The 13,108-nt window shown below is 42.9% G+C and overlaps 1 protein-coding gene across 1 annotated transcript; it reads right to left on the bottom strand.

Moving 5' to 3' along the window:
- On the bottom strand, positions 1 to 6,217 carry LOC111661643 (G protein-coupled receptor 22-like). The gene is made up of 4 exons (XM_023415279.2): positions 5,928 to 6,217; positions 5,746 to 5,822; positions 3,442 to 4,598; positions 1 to 2,488 (listed from the first exon to the last, which is right to left on the bottom strand). Exon 4 carries the CDS (start codon positions 2,482 to 2,484, stop codon positions 1,168 to 1,170), a length of 1,317 nt encoding a protein of 438 aa, XP_023271047.1. The 5' UTR covers positions 2,485 to 2,488; positions 3,442 to 4,598; positions 5,746 to 5,822; positions 5,928 to 6,217; the 3' UTR covers positions 1 to 1,167.
- Between the last annotated feature and the right edge of the window lie 6,891 nt (positions 6,218 to 13,108).

Genomic DNA, 13,108 nt, shown 5'->3' with positions numbered 1-13,108 from the left:
TTGTCTATTATTGTGTGTTGTGAACAGAATCTTTTATTAAGCTTCAATATTTTCGCAGTAGGCTGTTATTGCAGTTATGGATGTGCTTATTTGGAGAGCATTGACGTTGGGCTAGTGTTATTAAAAACAAACAATTTGATAGTACAACCAGTTTAAACATTTTCCTTTAGTTTGATTTAATCATTTCTTTCTGAGAACGTATCATCAGAGGATTCTATCCACTTTAGGAATTAAAACAAAATATTTGTTCCAATTTTTTCATTGTGTCTAATATGTGCTTTCCCTGTCACATATCCTGTCCCACCATAAAGTCACGCTCAATTCATCATACCAAAATAAGGCAACTGTAGATTTTCCATTTGGCTCAAAGTGGTGGCTGTTATGAAACAGACTAGGTTTTGATTACATCTGGTTTATGTCAAATGAGATGATGGGAACCATGGCGTTCTGTTGTGTTTCAGGAATGCGAGTGTTCTTCAACTCTGAAAGCAATGATTGTGAACAGTACCCCCATAGCTTTTCTGCTGTAGGAACATAACATACACTATTTCACTACTTCCTTTCCAGTCCTATCTCTCCATGTTGCACCTGTCCGCCTTTATTGTATCCCCATACCTACAGTCTCAACTCGAGGGCCTTGCCTCCGAGGGCTCCCAGGCAATAAGGTCAGTGGTCACAGAGGACTGCAGGGTCTGGTGTCGGAGCAAGTGGCATGGTGGTGATGAATGGGAGTAATCTCACAGCTGTTACAGAATCACAAACACTTTACTTGGGGGGAGAATAGGAAGCTTTTGGCAGCGTTAGGTGAGTGAACACAAAATTTATTATAAATATACATATACATAACAATTCCTACTTCTCTCTCTCTATTTATATACCTTGTTTACCCTATGCTGTACATGTATCATGTATGTACACAATGTACTTTATGTTGTTACTGTTACAAAAAGCCATGCAATATCTACAGTACAGTATATGGTATATCTATGAAACCTACTTTTATTCTCAATAAATAGTAATAAATTATCCACCTCTTGTTTTTGTACATTCTATTACACAAATTACTTACATTACTGCTTTGGATTAATATTTTCCCTTTTTCATCATGACCTGATGTCAGTTTTAGCTGCTTTTATTGACCGTATACTGTAAAGATAATGAGTTGCTTCACTCCACATCCTCAGAAGACAGACATTTCTGTCGGGTGTCTTTGTCCTCAAATGTCACCTTTTTGTTTCTCTTGGGGTCGATCCAGGAGTTGTGGATGATGGCATTATTAGGTGTAGGATCTGCCTCAATAATGGACACCACTCTCTTCTTCATCTTGCTTTTCAAGACTTTCTGGAACTTCTGCCTAGTGAAAGCGTAGAGTAGAGGGTGAAAGATAGTGGTCCCATAAGCCATGACCAGAAAGCCCAGTCTCAACTTGACCATTAGGTCACTGGGGCCCACACTCAGGATGACTGTGTTGAGTACCGTGATGGGTGTCCAGCACAGAAGGAATGTAGACACAATAAGGAGGGACATCCTGAAAACTCTTTTCTGGCGCTCTCGCCTCTCTCTGTGGCGTTTAACAGCCCTGCGCAAGGCAATGATTACAGAGACAGAGGTACGCATGCCCAGCGTGGGGTTGCGGCTGCCACTGCTCTGGGATCCATCTGTTGCCTCTTGCTGCGTTGTCATGGCTGTCATGGATGGACGCTTTTTCCTGCGAGCCTTCTTCTTCTGTGAAGCGTGGAAACGTGTGCCAATGCGAATATTGAGTGCTTGCAGGATCTTTGAGTAGGTGATGAGCATGACAACGGCAGTGAAGAAGAAAATAGGAATCTGAGCAAGCAAATGATAATAGAGCCCAAGTTCTGTGTAGTACTGGTTAGTGTGAACCACATTCTCCACCACTGTCTGGTTCAGCTCAGCATGGCCCTTGGCGAAGAAGCCCACCTCAATAAAGGGTACGAGGAAACTAGCAAAGGATAGCACCCAAATGGCAGCCAGCAGGGCCAGGGCACGGCCCATGGTCAGCACCCGGTTGGCTGGTTTGACTGAGATGTCGTAGCGATCGAGGGTGATGGCAAGCACATTAGCAGCAGTGGCAACACTAGCGAAGGAGACGCAGGCCTCATGGAAGCAGCAGACGAGGGCAGTGTCGCCCTCCAGGGACAGCAGCACCACCACAATGGTGAGCGGGATACAGCACACACAAACCAGCACATCCAACACATGGAGGTTCATTGTGACTATGTTACTGACAGAACTAATGAGGTTCGACTTCATACAGTAGAGAGCAAGCACAGTGAGGTTTGAGCTCAGGCCCAGGAGGATTTCCAGCATGAGGAAGCCAGTCAGGGAGACCTGAAAACTGACAGGGTAGGGATACGGGCTGGGGGTTGCCGGACTCATGGTACGGCTGACAGGTTCAGTGTTATCGGTGACTGTGACGTTGCTCATGGTGGCTTCTTGTTCCAGGTAGGGAAGGATATGCATTATCCTGCATGTAGGGAGAAGAGAGAGAGAATTTATGAAGAGGAAAATGAAGAGTTTCTCTGTCCGTGCATCTCTAGAAAACTATAATTAACAGACATTTGAGAAATCTTGTCAGACGCAATGCTGCCAGTTATCAAATAATAAGGAAGCCTTTTGAGTTCAAACGAGGAATGCTGAGAGTAGAAAAACTGTAATAGTGCTTGAACTTTTTTCCTTTCATACCCTCCAGATTGTCTCACTATGCACCTGGCATGACTAACTAGCAGCTATCTCACCTCGATCAGCCTCTACTTTCCTTATCACCATCCTTGATCAGACAGTTGCATCCAAAGCAGGGTCACATCATATAACAGAGACCCTTCGAACAAACACGTAGTCCTAATGGCTTGGTATGTTTTGGCTTTGTAGCAGCTTACTTGTGGCTTAGAGTACTTTTGAGCCTCTATTGAACACATTCAAGCTGAGATAGTAATAATGTTTGGGCCTTTACAGTTTACATAATGAATATAGACCAGAGGTCATGAAAAGGGGAGGAGGAAGGCAACAATGAAGGAAGTAGATTTTAGCACCATTCAAACTGGATTAATATTACACAAAGCTAAGTGAACCCATAATTTCTGACAGCATTTTAGACATTGCCAAGTGAAAGCAACTGGAAGTGGTTTATGACTGACAAGAATATTCTGCCAGAACTCCATGTTTATCTCATCACCAGCAGGCCTCCAACTCTCAGAGAAGCACTTTAAAATACAGGATGTTTGTTCAGACAAGACTCAAATAATAGAAGGACTAATGAGATCACCAAAAAAAAACAAAAAAAAAAACACTTGGTAATTGGGACTGTAATTAATGTTGGAAGAGAAAAATGTAATACACATGCACTGGACCCCTCCCACCCTAGAGAAATGAATCAAATCTTAATGGCATTATAGAAAAAAATGTTTTTGCAATATTTACCCTTCCCTCCAGCACTATCTGAATACCAGGGCTGTGTAATCAGGCCATAGAGTCCATGTTAGATCCACAGAGACAAGCATCACATCCAAACATAGCCCCTGGAAAAGTGTTTCTGCTCCAGCAGAGCCCCCCAGCGAGGCTTTTCCTATCACTAGTTGCCCCTCCCAGAGAGGCTGACAGCCAGAAAAGCACCTGTCTCACCAAAGACTGTCTGTGGGCTGCCAGCGTTTTCTTCCTGACCACAATGGTAAGGCAGCTAAGGAATCAGCCACCTGCGCCCAGTGGATGTCTGAGAATATGGGCTAATGTCCTCTATGGGCCTTTTCTCAGATCTCCGGTCCGTTTGCTTTGGTGATGGTGGGAGCACTGATGGATGAGTGGAACAGGGATAAGATGTCGGAGCCACCTCCTGTTTATAATCTCATGATATTCCCAGGCAGGAGAAACACAGCCAACCAAGAACACAAAGAAATACAGGCTCTTTCCTCTGCAGAGGGCTGGAATGTACTGCTCATAGTACGATCCAAATCCTTGCTTTTTGCTTTTTTTGTCCTCAGTGAGAAGTAGTCAGATGTGTCAATATAGAAAAATAGTTATATCCATTAGCTTGTACTCCAAGAGTTTGTCAGACAACCATGCAGATTCTCCAGTGTACAGCATAGTAATGTCCAGAATCGGTCCAGGAGAGGTCAGTGCGTCCGGGCAGCGTCCAGGCCCATGTCTCTCCTGGGATCACTAATGGAACAGGCCTTCACTCTCCACCATTCTCATCAGTCTCTGTACGGCCGGCTCCAGCCGCCATTGACTTGTAAATCGAGCACAGGCCTCCAGTTTGACCCTTGACATGCTGAACCCTCAATCACTGGAGATGGCGCGAGTGGAGCAGATTATTAGAGTGCATATGTGTCCAATCACCATGACATGCGTGATCACTGTGACATTTGTGGTCACTCTAATTTATATGTGTTGAGAAAGGAGGTTGAATCAGCAATTGGGGAGAAGGTCATCTTCATGAGGTAGTGGAAGTGAGTTCATCAGGCAGAGAGCCTGCCTTGTAGGTTTGCAAAAAGATCCCAGTCAATACTTGGACTTTAGGAAGTAGTGCACATAGCATCATCTGTCTGTCCTTCAGTTTCACATCTTTCTCTCACAGTGACCTAAAGAGAGAGAGAGTAATGGATGATAGAGAGAGAGCGATAAGGAGAGAAAGAGTAGGAGGAGTAAGAGAGGGAAGTGTGGGGGATGCGTTAGTTAAAATAAACATATCCTCAGTAGAGAGGCGACAAGGAAACTCTTATTAGCATAGCAACAAGCCTCTGATATCTTATCATGTTCCTGTGCATCGCCTGATGCACTTAACATCTTAGCTAACGCATTAACATAACAGTAGCACCAATACAGGGCTTGTAGAAAAAGCAAGTGGTATTTTACATCTCAGCTTCCCATTTTCAGATGGAATATTAATCATAGTAGTGTTTTGCTGTTCTTGTTGTTTATAGTATAAATTACCACAGGAAAAAGCTTAGTGTAAATTATTGTTTGCCATTTGTGCAGCCACAGTGGTGCTGAAACGGTCATACAATTTTCATGATAGGGCAGACTTGCTCAGAGCTGTAGCGCAGTGTGATTCCTTGGGGAACTTGTCATAAAGACATGTAAGCCTCGTCGTATGTCACTATATGTGATCCATGTAATCTCTTCAGAGGAACATGTCGGTCACTGTTCAAGGTTGTCTCAGTGATGGATGCGATACTTTACTATGCCACAATGTCAGCAGAAATGAGCAAGGAGCACCAGGCAAGAGAGACGATCATGCATGTTGTAGATGCACAGTTTGAAAGTGCACAATTGAATATGAAGTTTCTCGTATCATAAGAGCCTGACACTTTGGATTATATGTGTGTGTAGCACACAAATAAAAAAAACACAAACGGATGCGCTCACAGTATGGGAATAAATAGCCATCCTCATGCATAAACAAATTAGCAAAAGCCTTTTAGGATGTGATGTTTACAGTAACAACTACTTGGAATTACAAATTTTAGACTGAATGCCTTTTAATGAGTAGCTCATATAGGTTTCACTTTAACCAGAATCATATTTCTAAATTAAAGTCTTTCAACAAAATTTATAGCTGAAGATTTTCAGGAAATTATACTGTTGGTTTTAAATCATGTGCATTTGGTTTGTTGTGACACAGATATTTAGCATTGAGTTTTCTGCTGTCACATATGCTCTACTCAGCTAAGTGCTGTAAATCATACCCATAAGTAGAGTGCCCCATCAAAACACAGCAAAGCTCACCATGCAGGGTAAACACAGATGCTCCGGGGCTGGTCCATACACCACGCTGTCCCCTCTCCATCCACGTCTGCAACGATCTAGGTCGACATATACAAATTGCTGGTTTATCTTCTGCTCCTTTCAGCAGTAATCCAAGAATTAGGATTGAATATTCATGAACATTCAAGGGTCACACTACTGACAGATGTTCTTTCCTTCCTGAGTCCCAGACAGAGAAAAACAAGTCCACAGAGATTAGTTCTGACAGGGATGTTGGTGGGATTCTTCTTTTTCTCCCGTTGTCCCCCCTGTTTTTCTTTTATCCATCCATGTGGACTGGTGTGTGAATACTCCTCATCTCACCAACTCTCTGTTGTGCTCCCTCCCTGTCTAAGTGTCTGAATAGGAGTGCAAACCATTACACTCCTGGTATCTCTATATCTCCTGCTCTGCTCTCTTCTCTCTCCCTCACTCCCTCGTTCCCTCTCTCTCCCTCTCTCTCTTACTGCGGAGGTTTGCAGTGCTCCCCCAGTCCTGATTGGTCTTCTGTAATAGGCTTAACCCTTTCCTCTCCAGCGAGGGGAGGTATTTCCTTTTGTTCTGACTCTATACTCTCTTCCCTGCCAGTGACTGTGACATCCCGTGTGGGGCTGTAGTGATTTGGACAAAAGCTGCTACTACGCTTTTGCTCAGGGACTTTAGATGCCACTGCACTAAACACACAACCTGCTGCAGAGTTAGATAGGCAGACTGTTGAAAGAAAGACAGCAGAAAATGCTGGGATGATGTATTAATTAGCTCTGTCACAATGTAATGATCAAGTAATGTGTTTACGTGCTGTAGGGGGAATGATGAGGATGGAGAGCCTGCAGAGAAAAGCAATATTTTTTTGTATTGATTTTGTGCACATACATAGGTCTTCATATGCATGTGCAAGTGAGCATGAGAGGCAGGGAGACTGACAGAGAGGAGATAAATTCTTTCAGCTGTGAGGAGGAGAAATGGATTATGCAGGAACGAGTGAAAGTCAGAAAAGCAAAGATAGAGGATAGTGGCTCTGATTGATAGTTTCAATTAAGTCGCTCTGTCAGATCAGTAAGAGGTTGAACACCCTCCATTCCTTTGTCAAGGCTCATTTGTCAGGTGCAATTATTGCCAGAGGGCATCGTGGTACCTGACAGCCTCCAGTAAAGAAGAGGGGGGCATCTGTCGCTCTGGCATGGCAACCATGATAATCTGACGATTAAAGTCCACAGAAGATACATCAGGTGTTGTTATTCTGATGGTGACAGTTTCAAAATTGCACTTTTCCGGGCAGATGTTTCACTTGGTTCTTGGGGCATTTCAAGTCGACTTACTGCACTTTGGGACAGAGTTCAAATGTCTAGAAGAGATTCAAAGCTGTAACTTTGGTAGTGAGGAATCAATTTGTCAATTAATCCATCAGTCAATGTAGTTGAAACTTTAACTAGTTATATCCTCTCAAATGTGAGGATTTGCTGCCTTTCTTAATTTTATATTGTACATTGAGCTTTGGCTTTCGGAGTGTTGTTTATAAAAACAAACCTCAGAAAACCTCAGTTCCAATCTGCTATTATCAAAAGGACTCGATACCTCCCGCTCATACTGAGATACATGTTTCCCTTCCACTTGACGCACTGAGACCACCACTTATCAAGAAGTGATTAAGATTAAGAAGAGCAAATAATTGCATGTTTTTAAGCCTGTCATCAACTCTAAATCTCACTGGATCTTCACATTGCATGATATGGAGCATGGCACGTGTGTGGAGAGGAGTTGCGTGTGTGTGTGCGCGTGTAGGGAGAAGAAAGAGCTTTCACTATCCTTGGTTGTTGGTGTGTAGTTGTTTGGTAGTACGTGTAGGTCTTTTGTATCTGCTTATCAGTACGGTTGGGTGTACGTGCGTCTTTAGGATTACATGTAGGATTGTATGGTTGTAATAACTGTACCATGATGTATGCAAGCACTCCACAAGTACCTGTCCTACATGGGATCCATCTACAAGCCTCTGGCTGTCAGACTATAATTACACAGCACATCAGTCCAAAACAGCTTCTCCGCCTTCAACTCAACACACTGTATGTTTCATCAGAAGCATCCTGAAGAGAGTGAAAAGTGGATGTGTGTATGAGGTAAGACTTGACCGATCACTTGACAGCCTTCTGACGGCTCTTCAGGAATCCTCCCAGTTGAAAGTAATAAACATGCTGCTGCAAAAACACAGCATTCCCAAAACTTGAGAGTTCAATAGAAGAATGATGTTAATATTTCATACCCATTAATATTTCATCCAGCTTCTTCTCTCTGTCCCCACACTCTGTCTGATATTCACTACAGTTTTTCTCCCCTTTCACTCTGAGTGCCTGTAGACGTCCATCGATGTGCTGTACACATGTGCCTGTTGATACTCAAGCTTTTACATTTCCTTGCCTTTACCACACTCATTGCATGTGCACAACCTCCTTGGCACAGTGTGTGTGGTGTGTCTGTGAAGAGGATCCTCTCTGGCCTGAGCTCATCGGCTAAAGAAGATGCAGATGGGCCGTCAGTGGCTGTCTTATTTCAAGTTCACACTTTGCATGTCATACATCAGTAGGCAATCGTGCTAGTGGGATGGAAGCCGGCGGACCCAGAGGACCCAGCACACAGACTTTTATCTTCTCTCTGCAGCAGGCATCCTACACTTGCATTTGGTGCCACTGTGATTTGCTCCAGATTGCTCCAGAACAGAGCTGGCTCAGCGCTAGTGGAGTGGCTGGTTTCAAATGTTGTAGTGGTCTGCTGTTGTCTGATCTATTTAAATTGCCCTTTCCACAAACTCGGGGGCTCCTGGTCCAACCTCACAGGGACCTGGGCAGTCATACTGAAGTGGAGAAAAATTATGTTTACTAAGCTGCTCCTGTTATTTTTCCCCAGTTTGTTTTTGTTTGTTTTGTTTTTTTAAGAAATCCATTTTTCTTCCAATATTTCGCTTTTTCATCCAGCACATAAAAGGATGTTGGACAGACTGTAGAAATAAGGGAGGACCACATTCCGAGGTCTCCTGGGTTTTGCCTGTGGTTTGACCACAGGGCAGTCTTCTTTGGCCTCAGTCCCAGTGTCCCTTTGGATTCATGTTCAGTTGGTGAGAGATGAAAGTGCCTCAATCAAAAGAGAAGAGAGAAAGGAAGAAAAGAAGCCAATGTTCACCTCCTCCTACATTAAACACTCCTTGAGATCGATGAGCAGCAGTTGAAGATAAAATGCAACCTTTGTCGTAGAGGAAATGTTAATGTATCCTCTTCATCCCCGTACAGGCCGATTGGTGATGAAGGGTTTTTGTTACACAATAGTTTACACACCTCAAATTAATGTGTAATTACATTTCAATTATCTTTTAATTACTGTAGACTTGTAAAATAATTGAGGTACAATGTGATTAAAAAAGGGAACAGAACAGGAAAATACAACAAAGATATAAAGATTTATAAAGAGCAAATATTGCATAGGAGAAATTATGTAATTATAATAAGTATCTTATAATAAGATTTACTTGGTTATCATATATCACATAATTATTAAAGGTTCTATATCTAAGTCTTCTCTGCCACTGATTGTGGTTTCCTGCTGGGAACAGGTGGTGGTGGTGGTGGTAATGGTTGCTTGCCAAGAGCTTCAGCCATCATTGCATTGAACAAGAGGTTAGAATGTGGCTTCTGGGCAGCGCTACTTCTTCATCCTCTCATGCTGAACTGAGGGCAGACTGAAGTGACACACTATCGCAAAGTAACGGCATGGACCAGGGCTAGCAGGTCAGTTTAGATAAACCTTAGTAGAAGATAAGAAGTGATAGAAATAGAAGCAAAACAAGAGTTGACACCAAGAGTACTAGCAAAAACTTACATATAGCACCTTTAAAGACTAGAGAGGGCCCAGGTCTGATAGGTTTTATATTTTGATTCCCTCTGATCATCTGTTATTGTCTAATGCAGCTGCAACCTGTTAAACTCTGTCTAATGTAGCTATTAGAGAACACAGCATCAGCTTGATAATGGCCTGACCTGAAAGACATTGAGGGTTACGAACAAAAATAAGCATCAGACGAGATCGTTGCACGTTTTATTCTGAGTATCACTGTGGCAGAGAACCGACACAGAATCTAGGATGCTTTGCGACCTCTTGACAAAAAGACTAGCTGGTCAGTATTTTTTAGCCTTCTCTCACCTAGCTTGATGACTATGATTATTTCTGTATGTTGTAGAGGTACGGATTTCTCTTCCACACACAACTGTAAACATGGTGAAGCAAAACAAAAAGATGATGTTGGTGTTACTAGGTGGCATCCCCTATTAATCATGTATGTACATCATGCAAGACATGAAAGATTGCAAGCCATGACTGGACTGTGTCCATGTGTGCCATGTCACTGGAAAGATAGTATTATTGTGACCTTAAGTGTTTCAGCATCAGGGAATCTGTCTATCCTGGAAATAGGTCGCATCGTGTGAATTGACATCTGCTGCTTTTGGTCTACCATTTTTAATTAATTATCTAATCTGACTGTCATTCATGAAAAGATAAATAACACTTCCTACACTAAGTGTCCTAACACCAGTGCCACACGTCAAAATTAAAGCCTTGCATACTGTATACGTTGCCTTTTTACTGGTGAGACTTTCCAGTGTAACATATTGGCAAATTGCTGGCATTTTGCTAATGGCTAATGTTACATTATTTACCAGAGTTCTTTGCTGCTCTATAGCAGTAGTTAACAGTGGCTGCACAGCATAACTTCCTGCTACAGCTACTGTTTTTGAGCAGCGAAGAATAATTGATTTTCTTGGAAAAGTTCATTTAAATCCAGGTGTGAAACTATAAAGTTTAATAATACATTATGTGATGTTGGATTGGTGCATAGACTTGTGTACTCGCTGATACCCGATACCTTCTTTAGGCAGTATTAGAGGCATTTCTGATACTAAAGCCGGTCACCTCTAATCAGTTATAAAAACTAACAACATACAGGACTGCCAGTGCTGGGAGAAAATGAGGCTTCTACTGTAGTCTGACAAATGTCGGCCGTTGCATACATAGCAGCTCTAATTAGATGAGCTCTCCGCCCACACACAGCACCAGAATCATCTGGCCAAAGATTGGCTTATTATACCGATATCTGTGATAGATGTGATGTCAGGTCATATGACCTCCTCAAAAATATGGGAGTGTGTTCCCAACTTTTAGAAATGTGTAGCTGGCTGTGTGAACAGATTAGAACTGCAACTTTCTTACTTGTTTTTACTATAGCCAGCAATAGCAACCAGAAGTAAAAAGCGTTACTGAGATATCACGTTCACGAGAATGGTGACAGACGGACAGACAACCGAAAAACATGAACCATAAAAATGGGCGGGCTACATACTGTAAAAACGGACAGATTTGTGTGCGTTTGGTTGTCAGGAGTTTGATTTGAGGCCTTGATTTTGTTAAAATTGAGAATAATGTTGTGTCATTCATTTAGAGAGTGACTTCACTTGGTCTAATTTTCTGGTTTTCCCTTCCCACTAACTGTGACAACTTTGTCCACACTGTGCACCAGTGATGTAACAAGGGGCAAGACTACCAAGCTACATTGCAGGTGGGTGTGGTCACAAGGGGAACAGCACATCGGACCACACCCAGCTGTGTTGTAGGGTGTGGTCAGAGCTGCAACAGATTTATGCTTTTTAACCCATAGAGGCCAGTGCAGCTGGGTTTTTCTTCCTTCTAGTGTCCAATCTAGTGCGGACTTAATCTTTAAAAATATTACTGGAATTTAATTGCTGTTTTTACTTGTGTTGTGGTGCTGAATGGAGAGCTCCAATACTGTCCATGAGTATGAGCTCTCTTTTTACTCAATCAATCGTCCTTCCCTCTGGTTAGATATGAGCTCTATATTCTGCCAGTGATTTACAGCCTCAGTGGTATTGTAGGTCAGTAAGGTTAGAGCCATAAAGCCAAAGTAGGTGAAGCCAGCTGTTTAACCCTGACCATGAGGTTAGAGATTGCCCATGCAGTTTCTTCAATCCCCAACACCCCCCACACACATGCTCAGCTGGGACATAGTCTTTGCTGTTTCCTGCTGTACTGTGACCTCCTCACTGTTCCTCTGTCATGGAGAGGAACAGCTTCTTTTCCATCAGGCCCTCAAAAGTCGGCCACTTCCTGTCACGGTGCAACATCTGTTTACATTAGCCATGTCAAAGAGCATCGGCCAAGGCGTGGGAACGTAAGGGAGTGCACAGAGGACCCCACACTCATCCATAGGGGGGTGTGTGTGCAGTGGAAGGCCGAATCTTGGGGGAAGCACGTAGAGGACAACCACACACTCTCTGCAGATAAACACACATGCACACATTCACGCTCCTCCCTACAGGCACTCAGCCATCAGAGCACTCAGTGCTTTGTCATCTCATTTCATCTGGTCATGCTGCTACCCCTGGGACTTCATCTTACTGGAAATGTGACGTTTTCTTCAACAGCCACTCTCCTTCTACCATAGTTTAAGGACTCCAGTAACAAGTTTATTTCCACTGACTAACTTCAGGATAACTGGGTCAGCGGATTTTCAATGGCCCATGTCTTAAATGCTTATCAAGAAAAAATTTATTATTTTTCATGCATGCTTTGTGCAAAGGACATATCCACCCCTGAGGCTGCATATCTGCATGTGTGCATGTGTGTTTGTGTTTGTCTTTGTGTGTTTATGTTATTAAGAGCTGAGACTGCCATGTTGTCTGTGGACTAATCCTGTCGGCCCCATTGGCTTTCCTGGCTGACTGTCTACTAATACAATGCCTTGTTCAGTAGCCCAACAGGGACTCAGCAGACAGGGAATTCCCATCTTGAAAGAAATGACCTGCCAAAGACTACAAAGACCATTATGCTCTGAAGGCCACAGCAACACAGACAAAGGACTTCTTAATGGAGAACAATGACATTTGCTCTTGTTTTATGCTATTGTCACAGAGCAGTATGCCATTGGAGAGTTAAAGTGGGCTTTTCTTTCAAGTAATTGGTTAGGCTACTCCACCATTAGAAAGTTGTAAATAGAGCTAACATTGATGTTAGCATTGTCTTGCAGGAACACGCTGTATTCTCTTAATCTGGTATTGGTTTTATTTTATCATCTGTTTTTTAAAAGGACCGTATTTTGATTGTCATGTAGCATGCACGCAACATGCTTAGTGTGTAGTTTGTGTGTAGGAATAAAGTGCTAGCATCATGTACATTACATACAGTACATGTGCTGATCAGTCCTCACACACATGTAAAGAGGGCTTTGTGGTTGGAACCCTGTGGCCCTGTGGTTGCAGGCGCCAAACAATGCTTGTTTTTTCTCTTTTGT

The sequence above is a fragment of the Seriola lalandi genome, unplaced genomic scaffold (assembly GCF_002814215.2).
Source record: "Seriola lalandi dorsalis isolate HSWRI2012SDOR001 ecotype SW California unplaced genomic scaffold, Sedor1 jcf7180002054548, whole genome shotgun sequence".
NCBI lineage: Eukaryota > Metazoa > Chordata > Actinopteri > Carangiformes > Carangidae > Seriola > Seriola lalandi.
The sequence above is the reverse complement of the archived record's forward strand: the minus strand, read 5'-3'. Positions and strand labels throughout refer to the sequence as shown.